Consider the following 25,734-nt stretch of genomic DNA (forward strand, 5'->3'; position numbering starts at 1 on the left):
CAGCCTCCTCCGCTCCTCCTGCGTTACGGATCTCCTCCCAAACCAGATCAATCCCCTCAGTCTTCCCTCAGGTGTAATGTTTTCTGGTGCTCAGATCAGTCTTTTCTGGGGTCTCTTCTCTCCAGAAACGATGATAAATTCCTGCATACTGTTGCTGCATAAACTTTAAAATAACCGCTGCACCTTAGCCGGCTTTTGGTATTTCTCACGCATCTCTTGGCAATCTGCATTTGTGCCGGATTCCAAGAATCTCCCGTGGGTGGTGTCACAACCTCTGTTACTCACTTCCTCTTGGATGTTTCTGTAGAAGAAACAAGTTTGCCTACTAAATCAGCTTGGTAGGAGAAAGGGGAACAAGAGACTCCTCTTACTAGAAGGGGTGTGTTTATCACAGCTTTGACATCACTTAAATGTTACATTAAAAATAACCAAGCAGAAGATAGCTGCTGTGAGCATTTGCTTGCTTGTGTCTTTCAGATCCCGTCTTTCTGTGGAAGGCTAGAAGAAAGCCCCAACACTTGTCACAGGGGTGATCTCATGTCCTCCTCCAGCTCCCCTTGTACTAGTTTTGGGATAAACCTGACCCAGCAGTCCACCAATTCAGTTAATTAAACAAGCAGAAAAGTATCCCTACAATAAGGTGAAGCATTTCCTGATAGATGGGGTCTCCCATTCTGCACAGGAATGCGAAAAGGCATCTCAGAGGGGTGTTTTCATGCTCGCCATGTTATTATTCCCACCCCTCTACCTTCAGCATCATTTCAGCTGTTTGCATTTCTCTCTGCTTTTCTGGAGATCAAAGAGTCTCCTCCTTGCTCCCGTAGGAAGCCCACGGGAGCCAGCTGGGTGCAGAGGGACGCCAAGGGCACACTTACACCGGCAAACCAAAGAGAGCCCCAGGGTCAGGGATGTGCTTGCTTGGTCCTACTTTTGATTAAAATCCAAGTCCTTGCTGTTCAGCAGCTCAGGTTTCTTCCCAAGCAGATGTCAAACAAAAGTCTCCTCCACAGCCTCCCTCATGTTGTTGGCATTATGTAATTTGCTGGGGAAATCTGTTATCGCACACGGGCCAAGTCTTGCTGACATATTTTAAGCTCTTACAAAATACAGCATCACACACTGGTAGATGAGGCAGAGGCAAAGTACTTCCAAAACTACTAAGAAACCACGTGTGGAGCACCCAGCTCCAAACCTTCTGAGTCAGCAGGTCAGACCTCTGCCGTTACTGCCTTTGCTTCTGCCACATGCTCAGCATCCCCCTGTCCTCCCAGCAGTGCTCCAGAGCCAGGCTATGCACCTTTGGCTATAAAACACCTCGAGAGAATTGATGTTGGGCTGAGTGTGAGTTATTGCCACTAGTGGGGCCCAGCGCAGCACAGCCACTGCCCCCCAAAGCCCCATCCTGGGGCAGCACCCACACACCCCCAGCAGCAGAGCTCCTCAATGGGGCAGTGTGGTGGGGGATGGACAGGGCAAAAGGTTTCCCAGGCTGTTTCCCGCTTGGGTGGGCAGGTAGGAGAGCCCCAGGCCAGCTGCAGGCAGCCGTGCCTGCCAGGAGATGCCTGCAGCAACCATTTAGCAAATATCTCTATCGAAGACCACACTTTGGAGGGCACAAGGGTCTCAGCTGCAGCGCTCGCCCCGTGGCTTTGCAAACCTAAATTTGACCATATCAACCACCCAGCTGACAAAATCCATGGCTTTTCATGAAAAATCCAGAAAAACAAAACCCAAAGTGGTGAGAGGCAACTTCTGGAGAGGACCTGGCACACAACCCATGACAGCTCAGTGTGGAAACCCATTGCAGTGGAGACAGCCTCTGCCCCACTTCCCCATCCCAGGGCCGCGTTTCACTGACGTGAGCGAGGCCACTTCCTGCCAGGTTTGCAACACAGGCAGCGGGGGAGGAAGAAGTACAGGCAGAAGGGAGCTAGAGAGAGGTCGAGCAGCGCTGCAAGGAAGGACAAGAAGGGCGAGACACACAACGCGGCCAGGGACCCCACATCCCACTCCTGACACGCTATGTCCCTAGTAGAGACGATCCGGCTGTGGCAAGAAGGGGTGTGCGCAGCAGATGGGAAGGAGTGGAGGGCAGCCCTGGCTGCCTTCACGGCTGTCCAGAACCCCTCTGCCAAAATCTGCTTTAACATTGGTTGCGTCCACCTTGTTCTGGGGAAGCTGGCCGAGGCGGAGGAGGTAAGGTACAGCCCTTAGAGTCACTACCCCACTCACAGGCACCAGCAAGGTTGCATGCAGACCCACTGGACACATGGATTTGGTGGGAAAGGGAGGAATTAAGGACCAGGGTCTGACTAAGGGAAGGATTTGGGGCCTTTTAAAGCTGGGATGAAGCATGACACCCTGCGCTGTTCCTGCTGAAACTGTTTTCTCAGTAAATCAGAGGCGAAGCAGCAGAAGAGGTGCACGGCTTGCTACTTGCGCTTTCTCCCTCCCAGAAGTGACCACAGGGCAAAATTAGGAGCCTGGTACAGGCTCCGCCACCCAGTGCCCACCACTGCAGGGAGACATAGCCTACAGAGCCCAGCTTAAGCCCCCTGGCTAAAGCAGGACAGGTGTAAGTGCTCTACACCCTCATTTTTTAAAAAGGCTTCCCTTTTCACCCCTTTTTTGCCCCACTCCTACCTCTGTGCAGGCTTTCACCCGGAGCATCAGCTGCGACAAGCACCTGGCAGTGGCTTATTTCCAGCGGGGGACCGTGTCTTACCAGAGGCAGAAGTGAGTGGAAGGCTTTAGCATTTCAGGTTTGCTGCTTCCAGAGATGCCAGCCTTTGGCTGATAATGGCCCTAGGTGGGTTTGTACCCCAGGGGCCAATTTGCAAGCCCTTGAGATAAAACAGGTTCCTGTTCATCAGCAGTGCAGCCTTGGGATTAACACCAGCCTTAGAGCATCTCTCCTCCCCCTGTGGTGTCTGACAACATTATGAAGAGATAGGAGATTCCCAACTAAACTCGAACAAGTTTAAGTAAAGGCTTAGAGGCAGTTGCAAGGGGTACCAGGCAGCCAGAGTGCCACCACAAGCTGGTGACACCCTTATCCTCTGCTCCACAGCCATGAAAAAGCCATCAAGGATTTCAAAGAGGCGCTGGCCCAGCTGCGAGGCAACCAGCTCATCGACTACAAGATCCTGGGGCTGCGGTACAGGCTCTTTGCTTGTGAGGTGAGAAAGACTTGACCAGCAGTTTTGTTCCTGAAGGGTTATCCACCGTCTCAGGCTGCCCAGGGAAGTGGCTGAGTCTCCATCCCTGGAGGGATTTAAAAGAAGGGTAGACGTGGTGCTTGAGAATATGGTTTAGTGGTGGACTGGGCAGTGACAGGTTATCAGTTGGACTCAATGATCTTAAGGGTCTTTTCCAACCTTAATGATTCTATGATTCAAGAAATCTAAGGAGAAGGTAGCCAACCTCTCTTCGTGCCTTGCAAAAAAGCAATTAAGCTGGTGTAGTGCTTTGTGCGGTGCCACCACCCTGCTGCCCTCTCCACCACACTCCTGGCAAGGGTCCAGCTGCTCTAAGTGCTCATTTCCTTGCTCCCATCCCTCCGGCAGATACTCTATAACGTCGCGCTGGTGTACGCCACGATGGAGGACTGGAAGAAAGCTGAGGAGCACCTGACACTGGCCATGAGCATGAAGAGCGAGCCCCAGCACAACAAGATCGACAGGGCAATGGAAGCCATCCTGGTAAGGAGGAGTAGGTCTTACAGGTGCTGTGTTTGCTCCACAGGGAGGAGGGAGAAAAATCCCAGTGACAGAGAAATCACCTTTTAGCTACGGCTTTAGCAGAGCAGGAGAAAAACACAGCAGGCTCAGCAAAATGCAGGCGACCTACTGAGACACGAGGTGGTGGTAACAGCTTTGGGTCACTGGGGAGGCAGGGATGGGAAGACCAGGTTAAATGGACCATGTCAGGGCTGGTGTCGGGCTGTCACAGTGGTGTTTTGACTTTATGGAGCGAGACCCTAGCCCCAGAGGTAGAAGGATGTGAACATTAACCAGTCCCTGCTCTCGCATCAGAAGAATGCTATGACTTCTCTGTGCTACAGAAGCAGAAACTCTGCGAGCTGGTGGCCATTCCTGTGGGGAAGCTGTTTAGACCAAACGAAAAGCAAGTGGCTCAGCTGGAGAAGAAGGACTACCTGGGAAAGGCTATGGTAAGAAAGAAATACCTTATTTATTTGGGCCAAGCCTGTGGGCTGAGGAGATGTGCTGACCACCCTCTCACCACCCCTCTGAGCTGCCTGGTGGACGGCCAGAGATATGGAGTCAGTTTGGGCCTCAGGGATCTCCCCAGGTGTGGAAGAAGTAATGGTACATAAGGATCTCATGGAGAGCAGGGAGTCTGCAGGAACAGAGGAGCTGAAAGCATGTTTCTGCAGAGCATGGCCTATTTTCATTTCCTCTCCTTAGCAAGACAGGAGGGACAGTCAGTCAGCAATGAGCTGGAAAAGTCCCACTGGAGCTTCTACCTGAGCCAAGATTTTGTTCAGGGAGGGAAACAAAAAGTTAAAAAAAAAAAAGAAGACGCTATTTAAAATCTGACACCCACAAATGACCTACAGTTCTTCCCCTCCTCTGTTTGAAAGGGGCTTTTCAGTTCAGATAAGCAAACAAGCTTTCCCCCATGAGTTTGCAAAATCCAAGCACTGTGATATCACCCTTGGGCTCAGGTCCTGGGAGGCAGCAAGCCACTGGAAAGTGACCCATCAGCTGTGCAGACACTGGAGAATCAGATGACCAACAGCCAAGCAGCTCCTCAGGTGCCAGGAGATCCCCAGAAATGTGCATGCAAACATTTATGAACTTTCTAAATAATGTTTTAAGTTGCCCATAGGGGGTAAGAGCTTGAGTTGGAGTCTTTGACTCCCTTCAACATTTGTGAATAAAACAGAAAGGGAAACTTTTGGGTTATAATGACTCTAACTGCAGTAATGGTGGGGCTAAGAGCTGAGGCCTTGCCACAGCTGAGAGGTGAGTTTTGGTGCCAGAAGCACTCAGCCTGTAGTCAAAGATGCTTAGCCTAAAAATCACAGCCCCTCTTGAACCTGAAGCATCCTGAGGAACTTGGCTTGGCCAACAGCAAAGGAGGGTGGACATCAGAGGTCTAAGAGAGGTCTACAAGCACCAAGTCACTCCCTGTCTGTCTTTGGCTCTAGGTGGTGGCATCTGTGGTGGACAAAGATGATTTTTCAGGATTTGCTCCACTCCAACCACAGGTAAGGCACCACCAATGAAGAGCATCCTTGGCAAAAGTTCAGGAGGACGTAGGGATGGGTATCCTCCCACAGCGTGCCGAGGGCTCCAGCTCGCAGTGGGGAGTAAATGGCAGCATTGCTGCCGTGAACTTTCTGCTACTGCTCCAGGGAGGAGGTGGACACTGCCCCCACATATCAGCTGCTCTCTCTGTCATCGAAGAGCACAGCCCAAACCCAACTATGTTTGTGGTTGAGGTTAACCCAGGTCCCTGAACAGGGAAGTAGCGGCCTGGCAGCACATCCTCTGCCCCTGCTGTTGCTGCAGGGTGGCTGTGGCTTTCGGCAGGGAGCGGTCTCAGACCCTCTCCGTGAGATTCATCGGGTTCGTCTGTCTAAGCTCAAGCCATCAGAGAAGGAAAAGCATTCTTTCTCCATCCTCCTCCCAGTTCCCAAAGCCCTTCACGTTTTCAGTGCCCTTTTCCTAATGATGTAGAAGCATCTTTCCATCTCTAAAGGCGCTTGAGAGTTTTTACAGGAGCTTTTTGAGAGGATATGGGGAAGCAGAAGCGCAGCTGCTGCAGCCTACAGCACCATTACGCAAGATAAAATACACTCTTCTCAATGCAGCCAAGTGTTGACACCAGGAGTCAGGACTATTTCAAGTAGCTTCTTCAGAGGATTGATAAATCCACCAGAGACCTTAAATTACTTCGGCTGGAGAGACCATAAAGCACGATGATAGCAGCTGGGATTTTTACAAGCATGATAATAGGAAGATACAGAAAGCACAACTTACTGCTTAAACCAGCTGATCCCAAAGCCTTGATCTCAATCCTTTGTGAGCTGAAACAAAAATCACGAGTGAAAACAGGATTGTGCCTCTGAAAACCAACTGCAGGTGGAAGAATTTGGAAACTGCTCGTCTGAAGGAGCAAAACCAGTGATATTCCTCACAGCACAAAAAGCTGTTGCTTTATGCATCGGGGTGGCAGAGAGCTGAAAACATCCTGCAGCTGGCTGCAAAGCAGCAAGAGTCCCTTTAGGTTCAAATCGTCTGATCTGACAGCAGCAGGGGGAGGAAGGAACCATGTAGGGGTGGCGACAGGCACGGTAGAAGACTGCAGGACATTTCTGCAAAGCAATCCAAATCACCCAGATTACTGATAATTTCCTTTTTGTCTTCTTGTTGGCAGGCCTCTGGTCCTCCACCCAGACTCAAGACCCCAGAAATTCTCAGGTAAGTTGGATGAAGGACAGACAATGCTGCTAAACCATGCAGTGAGTTCCAACCCCATCCTGCACCATCACAGCTGAGCATCCAAGCTGGCACCCAAAACTCAGGGTGGGGGGCAGGGAACAGATTTTAGAAACAAGGAAGCAGAGGCCTTGGCTCCCATTACGAAGTAGAATGACCATATCACCCACCTTCCTGACCTGGTTGCTCCTCCCACACCCAGGGCCCTCAAAGGGCAGCCGCACCGTGTCCTGTACGAGTTCATCCCTGAGACTGCTGAGGAGCTACAAGTCCTGCCAGGAAACATTGTCTTTGTCCTGAGTAAAGAGAAAGACAACTGGGCTACAGTGATGTTCAACGGAAAGGTACCAGGGGCGTGCTTGGCAGGAGGGGGCAGATAAAGGGGCAGATGCTGTGAGGTTCTGCAGAGGACCTGGGGAGCAAAGCCTTGCCCTCAGTGACTAAATGAGTTTCTGACTTAAGTCCCTTATGTCCACCCTGGCTTAGGCCACAGGGTTCAGTGAAACCCATCCAACCTGCAGCAACTAACCTGCAAGCCTTAGGGATTCTCCCATATTCAGGACAGCACGAGGACAAGATCAGTTGCATCCTCCAGCAGCAGGTTGCCTCCTTGCCAAGCAATCCCCAATTGTCTCTGCTTCCCCTGTAGAAAGGGATCGTCCCCTGCAACTACCTCGAGCCCATGGAGCTCCAGAATAAGCTGCACATCCAGGTGAGGAGGCCCGGGAGAAGATGGTGTCCTGGGGAGGGCAGATCCCCACACATTCACCCACCACCTATTCTGGATATTCCAGCACCTGCACACTCCCTTCCCCTCATAATGCTGGGGTTGGTTCTGGATTGTGGTGACCTTAAGATGAGCTAAATCTGGGCAGATGCTGTGCCAATGGCCCCCTAGGTGGTGGCTGGTAACACCAGGGAGATGAAGGGGTGGCAAAGTCTCTGCTCCCCAGTTCAAAACCCCAAACAGACCTTGGGAAAATAGTGGGTAGGAGTGCTCCACCAGGCAGCAGCACACCAGCTCCCTTAGGAAGGGTAGGATTCACAGCACTACCTTCTTCCCATCCGGCACAGGAAGAAATCCCTCCTGAAGACGAGATCCCAGAGCCACCCAGCTCCTCTGCTCCAGAGAAGCCACGGCGGCCAGCACCAGGTGAGCAAGGGGAGCCGAAGGGATAGGGGTGCTTTAGGGGCAAAAGTCCAGTAGCAGGTTTGAGACAGTCTCTTTGGTGCCATGTCCTCACCCTTTGAGACCAGATCTGGGGTTGATCTCCATCTCATTTCCAGGCCCATTTGCAGTCACAGATGGAGGCATTAAAGCAGGAGGCAGAGATGGCAACTGCAGTGCTGAAGACAGAGTAAAATAGAGCACGTGGGTCCCTGAGGGAAGCAAGTCCCTCCGTGCTCTTAATTAGCACAGCGACTAATGGGAAAAAGGGCCTGGGGATAGGAACAGGGCAAGCAACCCAACTCATGCAAGTCTTAGGGTAGAGGGTTCCTTACAGGCTTGTCCATAGAGCAGGGCACCTGCAATGGTTTTAGTGCTGCTGTGAGCTGGACTAGGTTTGAAGGAGCTGTGGTTACCCTGGGAAGGGGATTCCTGGCTGATGCTACCCAGTGTCACAGGCCTGGGGCAGGGATGGTGGCACCAGGGCCACCATGTCACCACCAGGACGTTAGGCTCAGGATGGTGGGAAGCTGAAACAGGGTGCTGCCACCCGCAGTCACGCTGCTGCAGGAGCGCTCAGGTGCACAGTCTGAAATTGCAGTTTGAAGCTAGGGAGTGCATGTGTTTCAGCAAGCTGAAATGAAGAGCTGGGAGGAAGCATCACAAGTTGCTCTCTCTAGAAAACATCACACGGTGCTTGGAGGTAGTAGCCTACAGCTGAGCTGTGAACTCCACACTGCTGCAGGAAAACCCCATTTGGGGTAGAAAATATCACTGTGCAGAGACCATACCGCACGGGTGTCAACCTGCTGCAGTTTATTCTGTCTATCAACAGCCAACCTGCCAAAATTAAAAAAAAAGGAATATGTGGAAAAGCAATTGCCAAGCCCCCTGTTCCAAGGTGGGCCTGAGCCAGTCGATGGTGTGGAAAGGTGGACCAAGAGACTACTACTGACAGGACAGGGCTCGTGTCCCAGGCAGAGCAGCCTCATAGGCAGACTAGCAGTAAAGCTGATAGGGATGATGGCTGTAGCTCATGGGAGTTAAGGGCAAATATCTCAGGGATCCAACAACCTCAAAGAGCATCTTTACAGCACCAAAAGCCATCACAGATCTAGCAGTGGGACCATATTCAAGAGTGCAGCTCTGTCTCTCCCCATAACAAGCACAGTCATGTCAGAGCACTGACCAAACATAGAGTAGATCCTTGTGAAGGGACTTCAGAAAACCTGCATCAAGCCACCCTGTCTAGAGATCTGCATTTAGCTTGACAACCCCAGTGTAGGACAAGGATTGCTGGTGGTTTTCAGTATGGACCTGGGGAGATCAGAAGCGCAAAGACACTAAAACCAGCAGCTCGTGTATATTTTTTTAAAAAATCCACCCAGGAAAGACATCCCACCCCTAAAGCTCCCATCTGTACAAGAGGGAAGGCACAGAGTCCAAGCCTTTGCTTGGTGGTTATACCTAAATCTTACAAATTAATCCCATCACAGCTGATGCTGCAGCCATTCAAGGGACTACTGCTGCCTCCAGTGTTGGTTGCTGTTGCTGCACATAATGACAGGTGTCAAGAAGGGCTGCAGGAGATCTGAATGCGTATTTAGGCACAGAGCAGCAATGCTTACCCCATCCCACTTGCTAAGCCATCTCTTTCTTCCTCCACAGACTATGTTCCTGTTACTGCGACGCAGCTGAGAGAAGCAGCCAAGGTAACATCTCATTACATCTCAATCCCGAGGTTCATGTTATAAATCCGTATTTATTGCACATTGAAAGGTGTTGGCATGTCCAGCCATCACAACAGCCCTACAAGTATTTCAGGTTTTCATCATTCAGGAGCTTTTCCAAAGCATAACAGGCCTAGGGGCCAGCAGGTCATTAGGACCCAACTTGGGTGACTAGGGCTGCTTTTTGGGAGGTCTCCTGTAGGTCCACTCCCCACCGGACCCATGGCTATCGGCAGAGCCCTTGTACAACTCACATGGTGCTTGAGAAGGGAGAAATAGGAGAGAGCTTGGCTGTAATGCGCATGCTGCAGGGCAGGGTCAGCACATCAGGAGGTCACACTGCGGGGAGAGGTGGGAACACATGACTAATCCCAACTCAAAACCAGAATGAGGGGCTTAGGGGGTGGACACACCTCGAATTTGGTTACCCAAAAGCCAATTTGGTTGCTAAGTGCCTAATCTATTCCTGTGCTCTCTCCTGGGACAAGCCCAAGGCTGCCAACCAGCCACAGGCCCAACCATAGCTTGGGTGGCATGACTGCTGACCTCCCCCAAGGGAAGCACCAAAGGCTGCACATGCTCAAACAGGTGTCTCCCTGCCCAGCAGCCAATGCCCCACAGCTCAGATTTGACTCAGGTCACCTCTCCCTGCCCTCACCAAATTACACAAGCTCTCACATCCAGTTTACTGCCCACAGGAGGCTGAAGCAGCTGTCTCCAGCCCCCACATCCTCAAGGTGCATTACAAATACACAATCGCCCTGCAAGTTGAGCCAGGCCTCTCCTACACAGAACTCCGGGACCTGGTTTGCAAGAAACTGGAGCTGCAGCCCGAGCACACAAAGCTGAGGTGAGGTGCTGGCTGCTGCAGGCAGCAGGAGCCATGTTTTCAGGGCTCCCACCCTCACCCTGTGTCCTTGTGCACTCAGGTACAAGCCTGCAGAGAGCCAAGCACTGGTGACTCTGAGTGCAGATAACCTGGAGGTGGCTTGGAGCCAGAGCAAGGACAACTGTCTGACAGCCTGGTGTGACATCACAGAGGTCAGTGACAGCCAGTGGTGGCAGCCACCTCTTCTGCCTGCTACTGGCAAGGAACCTAAGCAGACATTGCCTTTGCTTTCCTTGCCTCGAGCACAGGCTTGTGGATTTCAAAGCAAGCCAGTGACCTTTTGAAAGGCAGAGGAACAAAAAGAGCAAGCAGAGCTTGTCTCTCTTACCCTAGTACAAAGAAAAAGGAGATGCCAAAAGGTGTCCTTACCCGCTCACTTCCTGCCCTAGGGAGAGGGGTTTTTACCAGACAGCAAACCAGAGGAGTCACCGCAGGAGGCAACGCCAGAGGAGATGGGACCAACCCAAGTTGTAGCACAGTACAGTTACGAAGCCACCCAGCCGGAAGACCTAGAGTTTCAGGCAGGAGATGTGATACTTGTTTTATCCAAAGGTAATTGTGCTCCTTCTGCAACAGGGGAAGGGTGGGACCTCCCAGCTCTGGTGAGAACATGGGCCTGACCCCAAGATGCTGTAGGTGAAACTGCACTTTAGCTGGCATCTTAAAGAGGAAAGCCCAAGGTATCAGATTATTTCCTTGCTCACCACATTCATTTTGTTTCCACTGTCTTCTATTCAAGGCAGTTTCTGAGCCCAGAACTGGGCCTGGGCAACTAACTGCTCCAAAACCCCCAATTCTCATTCTCAGCAGAAAACAAACATTGAAAAGCATCTCTCACTGCCCTTGCCATCCCCGCCTGATGCTGCTAGTTTTAGATTAAAAGCTGGACCTTAGGAAGTTTTCCAGGAAACAAAACCTGTGCAGATTTATTGGCAAAAAAAACCTAAAATGGTGATCTCGGGCCTGCCTGTAGCACATGGAGGTTATTATGCTCCTGTACATCCCCAGGGTGACAAAAACAGTGTCAATTTTATCTTCCAGTGAATGAAGACTGGTTAGAAGGCCAGTGCAACGGGAAGATTGGCATCTTCCCATCCGCTTTCGTTCAGCAGTCTAACACTAAAGACCTGGAAAGCTGATTTCAGAAGAGCTTAAAGTAGTCAGACATGGAAAGAAATTAAGGATTCATCTGTTGTAATTAAGAAGTTTCCATATTAACCACTGCATCTGAAAATGGACTTAAAATACTATTGCTATTTGTATTAAAAGCTTCATTTTACCTTTCGCATCGTTCTCCAAAAAAACCCTGTACTTACTAAGAGACTTGCTCTGTCCCACCTACCCTATCCTTAACAAAGCTTTTATACGGACTAGCCAGTGGCTGGGAAAACCCACAGAGGGTGGTGCCACTTGCATTTACAGCCCTGCCAACAGATCCAGAAGAGGAACTGGCGTTCAGGAAGCTGAAGATGAGGAAAGGCTGAACTTCTGACAGCGTTTGCTTCCTTAAACATTACTGCCAAACCCAAGAGCTTAAACAAGAGATACCGTGCAGCCTCACCCTGCTCCAATTGAGAATTCACTTCAAAACCAACCACAGTGACTTTAACACCCCACCCCCAATACAAATCTACACATTTTCTCACCTTTGGGAGCTGTATCTCAAAGCTTTTTCTCACAGCAGTCAGAAGAGACAGTAACTTCAAGAGACACTGCCTGGAGTCTCAGCAGGTTGTACAGCAGCAAAGTTGTTCCCTTTATAAAAGCCTACACAGCTTTGATGCCCTCTTCCCTATCCAAAAGGTTTAGCCTCCCTCCGCCCTTGGCACTACTTTCACAGTAGTTCACCTTCCCCGGCTGCTGATGCATCTGGTCCTTTTAGCATTTTAAAATGATCTACCCTCAAAACACCCAAGCTGTAGATACAGCCAAGCCACCCATAGTGCTGGGAACACTCAACTTCAATGGTGCTCAGGGCAGCGGTTTCCCCACTTCCAGTCCTATCACGCAAGTTCTGGCCAACTCCACTGCCCCAATAATCTAAATATCATAATTCTTTTTTAAAGGAACTTATTCTGAAGTGTTGCCTGGATACACTGAACACCTGTCAATTCAAAACCAGAACACCTCTGTAATTTTACTCATTTGGAATTATGCTCTTTAGAAACTGGCTGCAAACAGCCACCATCCCGATCTGCAGGCAGGTCAGCAGCAGAAGGATCTGTGTCCTCCAACTCCCACTGCCTGTACTCTATGGGGTTCAGTCTGCAACCGAAGAAGGGCTTTGCAGGCTACTCCCCATCCCAGATTTTTGGTTCAGTAGGTAAAACACATAGCACATAGGCAGCACAAAACCACAATCCAATTATCTGCACTGAGCCCAAGCCAGAATCTCTGCTATTTATTTGGTTCTCTTTCAAATAGGGAAGAAAAAAAAAAATCAACTTCAAACTTTCTTCTGACTTCTCCAGAAAAATAACTCATTTTTAAAAGCCTGCATCCAAGCTACGCAGGAAATAAACACTGCACACAGACCTGGGTGGAGAGAACATGGTTTAATTAAAGGCAAAGCTGATTTCAGCAGCTGCAGTTCTTGCACAGACAGACAAAAAACACAAAAAAGCTTACGACACAAACCAGTTTCTGTTGGGGGCCCCTTCCCTCGCTCCCCCAGGTGTCGGAGGGCGGGAGGGGAGTCCCAGCTGAGAGATGGATGCATTCCCAAGGCTGGATGCTCATGCACAAGTGGAACGGTGCGGCTGGGACCCTGGCACTGCCGGGGGTGAGATGGTGAACCTGGTTAGCTCGTCTAGGGTGCAAGAGTCAGTGACGGTTCAAACACTGGAATGTCGCAGCTGCCTGGGTGCACAGCTCGATACACAAACCGGGGGGCTGGAGGGAAGTACAGAGGGGTTTGGTTCATACTACCACTGGGTGGGAACTTCACTTTTTGGACTTAAGGGAAATACAGCTTTGAAACGCAACAAAGAACAGTGATGTTGCTAAGGTGGAGATTGTGGGGGAGCTGCTCATACCCCCGGAGGGGTATCGTGTCTCCTCCATCTTCCCTTTTTGTATTCTTTGGGGCTGCCCGGACTCCAGTGTCACTTCGGCTCCTGCATGTGCTTTGCTCTGCAGCTGACTTCCAGCACAGAGATCCTGAATCATCACACAAAGCCCTACTGCTGAACACAGCAAACGGACATTGAGATTTTCCGTAACTTCCCTGGGAAACCTAACAAAAATGCTGTCCTTTTCTTTAATGAAGCTTCCAGTCTTCCTTCCCCCTAATAAATAGCAAATAAAACATTTTTCTTTTCCATTCTGCACCTTTTCATCTATGAACAGCACTATGCTTTCTTCCGTGTGTGGGTTACACACGCGTGTCCACAGGTGCCTGGAATTTCATTCTGGAACTGAAAGTTTGGGGCTGCAGCTGGGGGCGGGGGGCAGGTTTCTGCAGAGCTGATGCGTGCCTGCAGGGGTGCGTACACTCCGCGCTGTCCGGGCTGACTGTCGGCTTTACCCAGCCCTGCTGGACCCCTGATTATTTTCTGCGAGATGTCGTGCGTTGGTAATGAAACTACTAGCGTCCAGCGAAGATGAGAGGATGGAGAGAAAAAGGAAAAAAAAAACCAAAACAAAAACCATTGAAAGCTTTCTATTTACCTATTAAAATGAGTCAGGCTGCGAATGCACAGACTAGCCTGCCCTTTGTGGGGCTAGCCACTATGCTACAGTAAAACGTACAGGAATCAAACATTAATTTAAAACCCCATAGCAGTTAACTTGCTTGTCCAGCAGAGTGCTGCAATGCCCCACGTCACCGGCTATAGCTCAAACACCTACTGAGAGGAGGGCATTTCATGCTGGAGTCTCTAACCCACCCACGGGCTGGCCAAAGCCTTTGGGTGAAAGGTGAAGTGGTGTCAAGTGCCAGACTCTCCTTCATGAAACTCCTTCGCTAGCCCAGGAGATAGAGCCCCACCTCGCCACCAACCTTCTTGAACTGGAGCAGCAGCTGGGGCTTTCATTGCTACACACTGACTACGAAGCACGTCTGTGTACGGAAGAATTCAGTGTGATCTTACTACTGAGATAGTAATAAAGATGTTTAGGAGTAATTTCAACTACATTCTCAGTCAGCAAAGCAATCATTAATGGATTCCTATTTTATCTCCCCAAAGAGAGGAAAAGGATTGAGAAGTTCTCATTGGCTTCTCCCATCTGCCCTTCATTCTCAGCTTTTACTTCCCATGTGGCTGGGGACATGCACGGTGAGAGGCGGTGATATCGGGTCACTGAGTGAGACAAACAGCAGTTCCTCTCTCCCTCCAGAGGGCCCAGGGATGGGAGAGTTCCTGATGTTTTTTTCTTGCACTGCAGACATTTTGTGCACACTCAGTGGGTTGGTGGAGCACTTACGCCCTCCTGACAGCAAGGAACAGAAGAGAGGGCTGCCACCTGCACAGGACTGTGTGGGCCAGTCCTGCAAACCCAACATGCCATGGTTTATGGAGCCTTCGTTTGCAAGGGTTGCCACCTCTGTCTCAATGCGGCGGGTTCATGGTGCCTTGTCCACGTTGCTGCTTCTGCTTCTGCTGCATTAACAGCTGCTCCAGGGCTGAGGGTCCAGGGTGCATCATGGAACTGGACCAGATGGACTAAAAACAAACAGCCAACACTAGCACCTCCTTGCCTTTGACAGCCCCCCCTCTTACAGATGAGAAAGCAAAGATGGTTTTCTACATTCTCCCTCTTCTCTTTATCACTCATACCTGGCTTATCAAAGTTATCCAGACCTCAAAGAACACCTTCTAAAGAGAGGCTCCCTGGAAGCAGCTTATCCTCCTCCAGAATCCTCATTACCATAAAAATTCATCCCACATTAACAATTACTAATTTTAGGCTAGTCAAAGCAAACATAATTTCTTCCAGCTCTGCCAGCCTGGTCTTGCTCTACAAAAAATATTCTACAACAGCAAGAACTGGAAAATTGTGACATCACCCAGCACTGGTCACACCTCCCACACTGCCTGCATAAATGAATCTGCAGGAAACACCGTCCGTTTCCAACACTGAACCCTGACACTTGCAATAGGCTGACACCCATCACCAGATCTTCTGGCCCCATAGACAAGCACCCGCTCCTGAGCAGTTTCAGTCAAACATACCTTCAGGCTCTCCATAAGCACAGCTGAGGAGTCCTCCATAGCAGGAGGACCTTGGGCTGCCCAGGTGCCACTGGGAGCACTAGACTGGTGCCAGCTGCTCTCCGAAGATGATGATGTTGCCGGGAGATAGTCCAGACCAAACCCTCCCATTGCTAAAATGGGAGAAAGACAAGTTCAAGGGAACATAGCAAAACCACTGCAAACAAACGCCATCGGCTGGCTTCACTCAAGCCTGGAAACTCAGCACTTGCCTGGCTTATCTGTTTTCCAGCGGTCTGCAACTCTCCTGTCTCTGTTGTCCGGAGTCCCAATAGGTCCGAAGTTGGAGAAGGGAACAGAATTGTGGTTATGGGTTGGAGGGGAGCTTGGCAAGCTGCTGGGGTTGGAGGAGTGAGGAGACTGGCTGGCTGGTGTCGAATGATCTAGTGATTATAAGGCAAGAGGAAAAAGGTCAACAGAAATGGCAGGAGCCTTGCAATTTTGAATTTCTTGGTGCTGCTGCAAATTCTGCCATCACCCAGTTTTCTCCAATGCTGCAGATCCCTCCATTACACAAACATAATGCAAATTCCTGAGTGAAAATTTTTGTGCATATACAAGAAGAGAATGACTGTGTTTAATGCATGTATGTGATTACCAGAAAAACAAAAAACCAGGAAACCTCAAGAAGGCTGGCTAGCCAAAGTGATTCTTCCCTGTTTCTTGAAGAACTTCTCAAACTTTAAAAAAAAAAATCTGTCTCCAAGCTTGACAAACCAGTGAAAGATGACATTAGACCTTGAGGAGCTTGCAAGTTTACAACTCAGACTCCCAAGTCTGTGAATGTTTTATATTTCTATGAGTCTTAAAACAATTCAGACCAGAAGCCAATACTGAGCAAAAGAAGAGAGCAAGCATAGAAAAGCTTATCTGCAGGCAGGAGAGAACGATGCCTGAAGACAACACAGCATAGCAGGGTCGCAGGAAACTATGTGGTCTTGAATGAAGAGGTGAAGGGAGAGAAAGCTGAAACCATGTGAGCCACAAATCCTGCTAGAATAAAAGCACCTTGCGACTTCTTCCATTTCACCCACAACAGTTAATCCTGATTGGCTGCAAAAGTCTTGGTGCAACAAAAAATCTCATCCAGTGCAGATGTTATTTAAAATCCGCTCATTTCTTAGACTCAACTAATTCCTCCCCTCACGCAATTCTGGATTTTTAGTGAGAATAAAATTATGTAGTAGTAATGTTTTACACCTTTAAGATAATTACTAAGGAAAAGTTGGTTTGCTTTGTAGGCTGCTTAACAGCAAAAATCCCCCAAACCCAAAACACTCCATTGCTGTATTTTCTTCCACACTCTTCAGTCATATAGTTTCTTTCTCTTTCAAATATCTGCATTATGAAATGCAGCTCTTCCTGCTTTTTCCAAAGAAGCAGCACTGAAAGTATATGGATATTTGAGTTAAAGCCCTACTCCCAAATGCTTGTCAGGAATCTAAGTTAAAGAGATTTCAGGATTTAACACCTCCTACAACTTCTATCCTGCTCAAATATTTCAATTAAAACCCAGGTTCTTATGCTATATTAATTACAGAATCCCCTCATATTTGTGAGGATATAAAAAGAAAACAAACAAAAAAAGTGCATGCTTGACAACATATCTGAAGGTTTCTTTTTTTAATTTCCAGTTACATTTACCTTGCAGTAGGTTCAGAATTAACTCAAAACCTCTTAAATGACTAGTCACAAGAAAAACCATACTGCCAGGCTTACCTGAGCTGGCTGGAAGGGATGGAGACCACGGAGTCCCTTCAAAGAGAGAATACAGTGAAGTCTCCTGATGGGAAACTGAAGGGGTGACTTCTGTCTTTGTGCTGGTATTCATGTTTTTCCCATATACCTCATTGAACATGCTGTTGTTTGGATATCTTTCCTGCAAAACAAATGAATGTAAGAGTTTAAGTACTGGATTTATTTCAAACACTAAGACTGTACAAAGGAAACAATTATAGACCTAAATATTTTCTTAATTCCTTTTTCACTCCCCAGCCCCCTCTTCTCTGAGCATTTTATTTAACATGAAGTCCATCACATTCTGAATCAGAACTGATTTCTCCTAGCTGGACTGCAAAGCCTTCACAAAATCTTTAAATTCCTAGTACTGACAAAAATTGTATCAATACCCTGCTCAATTGTCTGGAAGAGAACAGAAAACCCATTGCTCAAGGAAATAAAAACCTACAACACTAACACTAAGATGCACCTTTTCAGTCAGCTCCACAATTCTACTAAGAGCAAGTGGCCCATGAACTCGGCAAGACTCAACAGTATGCCTGCAGAACTATAGCTAGGATGAATTTGGGAAGACAACTGATAGAGGCAAAGATAACCTTGCTGACACAGACCGAAATTAGGCACCCGTATGGATTTCTTTCAGGTTTTCCATTGGTTTGAACTGAAGGACATTCCCATATTTCTTGCCATGTTACCTAGTTCAATGGCAAGCTCGAACAGGAAAGGGCTGTAGACTCTGGTCCTCACCTGATTAAGAGAAAAGCCACTGAGGGACAGGAAAGATGACGACTGAGACATCAATTCTGATGGTTTTTCCAGCAGGGACTTCTTCAGAAACCAAAAATGGAAAAAGAGCAGTCAGTGTTCAGTGTAGCAAGCAGGAGGAAAGCATGCTATCAGAAACTGCCAAGGTGGTTTTGGTCACATTTAAAACCTTCCTTGTACTTTAGCTCCAGCACCTTGGACAACAGGTGGAACAAACTAAAAAGTGCAGAAAATCCATAGTTTCCCTACTAACAGTAACTGCTATCTTAAAAAAAAAATAATCTACAATCACAACAGCAGAAAGTCTCAGGCAAACCCCACTGCCAGAACAGCTTTTCAAACTGGAGTGTAATATTCTGTCTGATACATCTAGAGGGGAGATTCCTGCCAAAAAAGCCCCGTGGTTGTATAAAACCTTGCACAAATGAGACAGGATCCTTCCTAGTGATAGAAGGACTCCTTCAAACATTAGACTCTTGCGTGTTGCTACTGACAGAGTATTGTTCAGTTTTGAGAGCATCCCCGCTCCGTAAACATTCTTAGACAGAAAGAGCAGCCAAGTGTTGTGATTTTAATTGGGTTAAACAGTTCAAATTTTATTTAGTGCTCTTTCATTTTAATTATAAATGACCGTAGAAAGGAAGAAAAAAAAACAACTCAGTGTTTAGAACAGAGGTCCCAAAATTCCCCTGGGGTTCCATGTTAAGATACTATGGACCATGACCTTTTCCATCATCTATGCCACCCCCTCTCATACAGCTGTTATTTCCAGCATATTTCTCAGCTTTCTCTTCAGCTCTTACTATGATTAAACAGTGAAAAATAGTGTCCCTGAAACAAGTCTATTAGGGAAGAAATAGGTTCAGTTATCAACACAAAAACCAAAGAAAAATTATACATCTTGGCTGGTGGACAATAAACACCACCAAATTTAGGATCAGGATCACCAAGCCATAGAATTAGTGAAGCCATAAGTAAAACTCCGTGTGATCCAAGATGAAGGCTGTAGGCTTGTTCCAAATAAAAGCCCTCTTGCACTCATACCAGCTCAGCATGTCAGATATTTTAAAATTTTTTGTTCAAACAAAAACCTAAACTAGCATCCCTCTCTTACATGGTCTCAATATCTGGAATACCTTTGCTTTTATCCTGTAAACCTAAGACAAATAGCCTCATTTTCTTGGCAAGCAGCTCCTAGCTTGTTAGATTTTCAAAGTGACAACTCATTAGTCTGAAAGCACATTTTAAAAGGCAGATAAAATTCACACTCTGCACATCCACACAGCTTGCACAGAGAAGAATTTCCTTCCATTTGTCAGCAGACAGCAACTGTAAGAGCTTCAAAGGAAGCTGCTGAAGAAGCAGCTATTAGTTTCTTAGTAAAGGTGTCTAATGAGACAGAAACGGGTGTCTGTTTTGCTACTGGCTCCTTGGGATGGGATGTAAAACAACTGAGGAATAGACTTAATCAGAGATTTTGAGTAGAGTCACAAATCACACTCTGGTACTGCTACGAAGCTGAAATAATAGTATTTAACGAACACGCCTGTAGCCATACTAGGAAGGCATACTGGAGTTTCAGAGGCAGTTTACAAATCCAGCAGCTCTATGACCCTCCAGCTATTGAACTAGGAAGGTTTTAATACACAAATGTAGAAAGAAACTTCTCTCAGTCTGTCAAAAATTACTTTCTTCTACAGGAGAGACTGGTTATTTAGCCAGTTGCTTACAATTTTCTCCCCAAACCACCTTGCTCTTCTACAGTCTCTTCTGCATTTAGTAGGGCAGTTTTCCCCCCATCTTTATGTAATTTTTATATGCAGATTATAATAAGCCACACTTGTTCCGATGACTTCCCGCAGCCAAATCTGTCCCTCCCCACTGCCCTTATTACTAAGCCCATACAACTGCAGAAGATCAAGTGCATCAACATCTCTCCTGTGGACTGTACTTACAAAAAAAACCCCACTGTTATTCTGATTTCTGAACAAATTTGCAGGCCTGGATGTGGCCCAAGAGCCAGGGGCCTTCAGCTGGTCTGAGCTCTCGAATGAAGACTAGCTCAAGGGTGGGGCAGGGAAGTGGACAGAAGGGGTGGGGAGAGAAAGGAATTTCCCATTTCTTATAATTTCACAGAAGAGGTGCCAGTTAAGAGTGAGAAGCAGCAGTATTATATCAAATACATACAAAGAGGCTTCGTCCAGGAAGAGAGGCGAGAGGCCCCAGCAGAGCTGGGTAAAGATCAGGAGGATTAGAGAAAATCAGCTCTTCCTCCTCCTCCAAGGCAGCCAGACTCTTTAACAGGTCCGGAGGAAGCAGAGGGGAGCTCTTGGGGTCCTAGTGACAGAAATGAGCACAGTGAGATCACAGAAGGCAGAAAGGGGAACAGCAAGAGACGATGAGGAAAGGCTAAGCCACAGCAGGATGAGAGAAAATAGCAAGAGGAAGGCAGAAGGCAGCATGCAGAAGTGCGAGGTGAGAAAGTGGTACAGCAGAAGTGTGTCGAGGTACACAGAAGAATGCTGAGCAGAAAGCGTAACTACCCACATGGCCTACTGTGTTACTGGGAGGAGTGCTGCAACATCAAAATGATTGGCAGCTAGTTTTAGTTAGTGGAACGTGTGCTTCCCATTGCATCCATGCCAAATACTGAACCTATTTCACATTCAAGGACAAGGAACACGAAATCTTACAAGTATTCTTCTGTAGCCGACCTGTGAGTAATTTAGGTTTCAAGTAAAGTTACATTTGCATCTTCTTCCCTCATCTATTTGTGGAGTTTAAATCTCACAAGACTTATTTCCACTGCTAATGGCTGTTACGCCAACATACAGCTGATCAGATAACTGGGCCAAAAAACCCTGCAGTCCTGGCCAAACTTGACATCTTGACTTTTGTAAGAGATGCTTAAAACACAAGAATCATGGGCACAGCTTCTGTTCACCCTGCACTGTGCTTGCCTCAAGGCAAGGTTTCCCTTTTAGGCATGAGAACAAGATTTTGACCCCATCCTCATCTAAAAACCACAACCTGACATTAGGGTAGAGGCAGACTCCTGTATATTGTCTGGCTTTTCTCTCTGAAGGATAAGCCACGTGATCTCAACTGACCTTCCAAAAATCCTGACTGCATTTATGGAGACACATTGACTAAAGGTTTAAAGAGGACTCCGTTTAAGTTTCATTATAAACATCACCAAAAGCACTCACAGACAGCTCCAGGACTGTTAATAAATAACAAAGATTGAAGGTTTTATAAACAGCAACATGAAGCACAACTGCATGAACAGAAAAAGTATTCCCTTAGTGCAACCAAGAGCTAAGTCATTCAGCTCTCTCACCCTGTGGTGGGATTTCCAGGAAAAACAAAACAAATAATCCAAGACAAGACTGCTCCTACCATCCTCGATTTCCAGCCTCAACCTGACTATTACAGCTTCAGCCATTCAACACACTCAACACTACATGGGTGTTAAGAGTTTATCTAAAGGATAATAATTCAACTGCCATTATTTGGATGGCTTTTATGGTTTTCATCAGTTGCCAGACAAGAATCTTCCCCAAAACTATGTGCTGCCATGTTTCTTGATCTGACAGATGCAGCGCAGAGTTCAATGTCACATCTACACTGAACAAGACTTACACCTACTTGAAACCAAATCTTCAAGAGCCAGATCCCACACACAGCCAACGACAATGGAGATTCATCACTGTTTGCTGGAATCCCATTTACTGATAACCCAGCCTCCTAGTAAGTAATCTCACATTAACCTAATTGGGGCCTCACGTTGACCTACTTGGGGCCACAGGGCATTCCTGAAACAGGGAAACTCTTAGAGCTGTCAGGAATATCAGAGCCTCATTGGTTTTCACCCCTTACAGCATGGATCTTTACCTCAAAGGTCATCCTGGAGACAGTATCCTGCTCTGGGCGGAAGACTCCTTGCCGTTTTCCCCTGCGGTCCATGTTAGACTGCTGTGCCATCACCCTATTGTCAGCCATGCCATAGGAAGAGTCCCAGTAATATTCTGGCACCTTGACTTCTGAGGGGTTCTGGTTATATGGCTCCATCGGGAAAGGCTTCATTTTTTTCTCCAGAGGTTGCTGTTGCATCACAGGAGGCTGTAATGACTGTTCAAATAATTTTAGAGGGTCCTGGGCCTGCAGGTAATAGGACTGCTTTACAGGCATGATCTTCCCTAGTGAGCCTTGGACTTGAGGCGGGTTCCAGAGCTGCTTTGATGAGTCTGTCTGCGGATACTGAGGCAGAGACGCATGATTTCACCAGCGGGTAGGAACAATTAATGTTAACTGAATGCCTAACTCCACTCAAACTGTCATTCTGGCTTACTTGTGACAGACATTCCACAAACATTCTGATTTGCTATGCTATTCACTAAAATGCACAGTCTTGATAGGCATCTAATACTGCCCAGTCAAGCTTTACACCAACAGCCAATTATAATCCTTACTCTAACCCAGTACCTTATAAACACCTTTACCAAGGTACTGCGCCAGCATTTTGCTGCCCAGAACACCAGAAGGGTCTCACCATCAAGTCCAGACATGCCAGAAGGGAGATTTTCTCCAGCACAACATAAGCATAAAAGTACGTTCCCTCACAGCTCTGACACTGCAACCCAGTTAGCCAAAAGGAGAGTGCGGGTAAAGGTTCAGACTCAGTCCTCATTACTCATACAAGAAAACTAGAAAGGCCTAAGACAGAAATACCTGATCAGTAGTACCACCTTCATATCTTGTCTATAAACAGAAACACGCAGAAAACAGCTGACCACCTTCCCATTCCAGTAGATACCTTCCCCTCAGTTACAGAATCATACATTCATACCCACTAAACTTCAGCTCTTTTTCAAATTTGCCCAGAAGTTTACAGATCAAAATTCCACACTAAGGTCTTTATCTTTTCAAAACTGTTGTTAATCCAGGAACATAAGTCTGGAGTGTTGCCATTTATTTTTAAACAAAGCTTATCACATTGCATTACTCAAGTTTACCTGCTGGAATCCAGAGTGATGTGGCGGGCTCTTCCCCAGGCCCTGCACAGCTTTTGTAGGGGACTGTTGCTGCTGTTGCTGGGTCAGAGCTTGGACCTGTAACTGGCTTGCGGACTGTGCTGTTGCCTGAGCTGGTAAAGATGAAAGGGTTTGCTGGGAAGGAGGTGGTGTTTGCTGAGGTCCCTGGGTCATTGGCCCTGGTCCAGAGGGCCGTTGCTGGCTGTAAGGAATGTGGGACTGTTTCCCACCTTGCACCTGGTTTCCTGCAGGCGAGTGAGCTGTGGGCTGTAGGAACGTTCCTGGGACAGAAACACCACCTGGGAAGGTGTACCCCGTGCTCATGGAGAAAGCCACAGGAGGAGGGACAACGTAGGTTGGAGGTGGAAACCCTGGAAAGAATTAAACACACACCTTTAATTGCAATTCGGCAGAGCAGGTAGCTCCCTCCAGAAAATACTTAGTGGCTTGGTTTAGGTTTTTTTTTTCCCCCTTCTTGTTTTGCTCATTTAGACCATGAGGACAGGAAATACTAAATACAGTTCGCATACATGCACTACAACGTCCTTTCTCACCTTTGCACGTACATGGCTGTGATCACGGGGATTCAGAGTTTGTTCTCGAGTTTTCTTGCAATATTGCAGGCACTGATAACAGTCAGCCATGATAGTATCGGGGAGAGTCATAAGTTTCTCCCTCCACATGTCCCAGTCTCCCTGCCTTTTTTTTTTCCTCCCTCACCACCTTTTTTCTTCACCATTCTGGGGTTTTTGATACTTTAACCCCAAAGTTCTCTCCCCTTCGAACACACATTTTCAGGGACTAAAATTCTGGAGCAATGGACAGAAGTGATCAATAAGTCTACTGTGTCCTCCCAAAGCATCACCAGTCTCTGGATTAATTTAGATAAAGAGACAGACGGTAAAGCAAACAAATCCTCTTATCTGCAAGATCAATTCCTTTCCTGTAGTTTACACTGAAAAGCCAGGTTTGGAAGGCAAACTTTAATTCTCTGTCTCACAGATCAGATTTTATGCTGACTTTGGGACAGGGAAGATGTCCCTCTGTCTTATATTGAGCAACTACACGTAACAGCTGCAGGGAAGATACAGCTTCCAGCGATTTTGTCAGCAAACATGGACACCAAGGTATGACAGGAACACTCCACAACAAAATGGGAACATGCAATGCAGCAACAGCAGCAAATAAGACCACACAAATTACAGCTTGAAACAAGAACACCACTACTAAAGAAACTGAACTTTAAAGAAAGCAGTGTGATTGATCTTTTATAATAGAGTCCTATGCACAAAGAATGCTTCCTCCTGAGATGGCAGAAGATTTTGTCACGTTTTGACTAACTACAGAAACAGCCTACTGTTAAGTTCCTTGATCTCACACCTACTAATCAGGAAGGAAGGTGGCAGATTTCATGACAGACCTTGATTCCAAAGCATAAGGAATCTTATTTATCTCATTTCAGTTCTGCTATGCCCCTACTTTACTACTTTAAGATTCCCAGCTGAGAATGCATGTTCATTAACAGCTCCTACCTTCAGAGGCTTTAACAACCACCATTACAGGATTTTCTTTGCAGTCAACAGTAATTCACACTTCAAAACGACGCAAATTACCTGGCCGGCTAGGAAGGGGAGGGAAGGCTCCTGGGTGATGAATGGGGATGAACTGAGAACTGCTGGCCTGACTTGGAGTCTGAGTTACAGGTGTTTTCCTGGCTTCAGACACTGGAGTCTTCCTCATCTCTGTCTGGGATTTCACCTAATGCAAAAGAAAGTAAGAATAAATTAGATAACTTTTCCTGTAATTACCCACACCATGTCTCAAGCCAAAAAAAAAAAAAAAAGAATTCCCAGATTGTCTGAGAGATTGTTTTCTTTTCCCTAAGTAACCGGGAGAGGTTTGGAACACAGGAACCCAGTTCCCTCCTCACTGACCTCAGGCAGGTTACCCTGCCTGTCCTCAGGCGCTCCTTGCCTCACAAAAGCACTCAAAGAATATCTACCCAGAAGACTGCAACAGGCTCCTTCTCTAGCAAGAGAGTGGGAAGTGGACAAAATATCCTCAGACCATACAAAGAACTTACCACACTGCTCACCTGCAGTGCCTTAAAAACAAAACAAGAAGTGCAGATGCTCTTATGCTTCTCCTAGGACACTTCTTCAACCTAACTCATGCTACTTACCTGCAGCACCTAAAAAACAAATACTACCACGTTCTTCCTAGGGAACACTTTAAGCCTAATCCATATAGTGACGTATATGCACAAACTCCTGCATACTATGAAATTGTTTTGACTGAGAGCATACAAGACAAATAGCAGAAGTGCTTAACCTCTTTCAGTTTACTGCGTAATGCTATATGTTCTGTTAAAAGAGCTGCACCAGTTAAAGGCAGAAGAGAGAAGAATGTAATGTAATGTAATGTTTACCTGATTCTGAGTCTGCTGCGGTCTGGGTCTTCCTGGAGAGGAAGACAGAGGGGAAGACTACTTTCCCTTTCTGTTCAGCTCAGCAGAACTGCCTGGAATGCAAGATGGAGCAGGCAGGAAAAAGACAGCAAGCAAGGAACCTGGGCAATACAGAAAGGGCCCAGGAGCAGACCTGACACCAAGCCTCAAAGGTGACAGAAAGAAAGGGTTTTATCAGGGATCAAATTAAAAAAATCCAACCAAATAAATCAAAACTGTGTGGGGTTTATTCAACATTTAGTGCTGCTGAGTTGAAAGGAGT

At 47.3% G+C, this 25,734-nt stretch overlaps 2 protein-coding genes across 7 annotated transcripts in view; one reads left to right on the forward strand and one right to left on the reverse strand.

The window, feature by feature from the left end:
• The first annotated feature begins 1,871 nt into the window (after nucleotides 1–1,871).
• On the forward strand, nucleotides 1,872–13,578 carry NCF2 (neutrophil cytosolic factor 2). Of its 2 annotated transcripts, XM_064454399.1 has the most exons (15): nucleotides 1,872–2,196; nucleotides 2,654–2,736; nucleotides 3,071–3,179; nucleotides 3,567–3,701; nucleotides 4,064–4,171; nucleotides 5,174–5,233; nucleotides 6,406–6,449; nucleotides 6,670–6,811; nucleotides 7,117–7,179; nucleotides 7,542–7,620; nucleotides 9,304–9,347; nucleotides 10,064–10,215; nucleotides 10,295–10,406; nucleotides 10,644–10,806; nucleotides 11,296–13,578. In XM_064454399.1, the coding sequence occupies exons 1-15, from the start codon at nucleotides 2,023–2,025 to the stop codon at nucleotides 11,391–11,393; spliced, it is 1,566 nt and encodes a 521-aa protein (XP_064310469.1). In that variant the 5' UTR covers nucleotides 1,872–2,022; the 3' UTR covers nucleotides 11,394–13,578. The 2 variants fall into 2 exon arrangements, with proteins under 2 accessions (XP_064310469.1, XP_064310470.1); XM_064454400.1 differs by lacking the exon at nucleotides 7,117–7,179.
• SMG7 (SMG7 nonsense mediated mRNA decay factor) overlaps nucleotides 12,795–25,734 on the reverse strand; it is a 52,010-nt gene continuing 39,070 nt past the window's right edge. For 2 of the 5 annotated variants that reach the window (XM_064454394.1, XM_064454393.1), the window contains 9 exons: nucleotides 24,619–24,763; nucleotides 22,988–23,376; nucleotides 21,867–22,232; nucleotides 20,160–20,309; nucleotides 17,955–18,035; nucleotides 17,187–17,346; nucleotides 15,680–15,850; nucleotides 15,429–15,580; nucleotides 12,795–14,918 (listed from right to left, as the gene is read on the reverse strand). In XM_064454394.1, the coding sequence (XP_064310464.1) occupies nucleotides 14,805–14,918; nucleotides 15,429–15,580; nucleotides 15,680–15,850; nucleotides 17,187–17,346; nucleotides 17,955–18,035; nucleotides 20,160–20,309; nucleotides 21,867–22,232; nucleotides 22,988–23,376; nucleotides 24,619–24,763 (1,728 nt within the window). In that variant the 3' untranslated portion in view covers nucleotides 12,795–14,804. The remainder of the gene's footprint in view (nucleotides 14,919–15,428; nucleotides 15,581–15,679; nucleotides 15,851–17,186; nucleotides 17,347–17,954; nucleotides 18,036–20,159; nucleotides 20,310–21,866; nucleotides 22,233–22,987; nucleotides 23,377–24,618; nucleotides 24,764–25,734) is intronic. The other 3 variants (XM_064454395.1, XM_064454397.1, XM_064454398.1) reach the window with 3 other exon arrangements.

The sequence above is a fragment of the Phalacrocorax carbo genome, chromosome 6, assembly GCF_963921805.1.
Source record: "Phalacrocorax carbo chromosome 6, bPhaCar2.1, whole genome shotgun sequence".
Taxonomy (NCBI): Eukaryota; Metazoa; Chordata; class Aves; order Suliformes; family Phalacrocoracidae; genus Phalacrocorax; species Phalacrocorax carbo.

Bases quoted from the DNA above. Each gene is read 5' to 3' on its own strand.
- NCF2 (XM_064454399.1), top strand. From the start codon at position 2,023: ATGTCCCTAGTAGAGACGATCCGGCTGTGGCAAGAAGGGGTGTGCGCA. The intron at 3,180-3,566 runs GTGAGAAAGACT...TCCCTCCGGCAG, and splicing joins ACAGGCTCTTTGCTTGTGAG to ATACTCTATAACGTCGCGCT. The intron at 10,407-10,643 runs GTCAGTGACAGC...TTCCTGCCCTAG, and splicing joins CCTGGTGTGACATCACAGAG to GGAGAGGGGTTTTTACCAGA.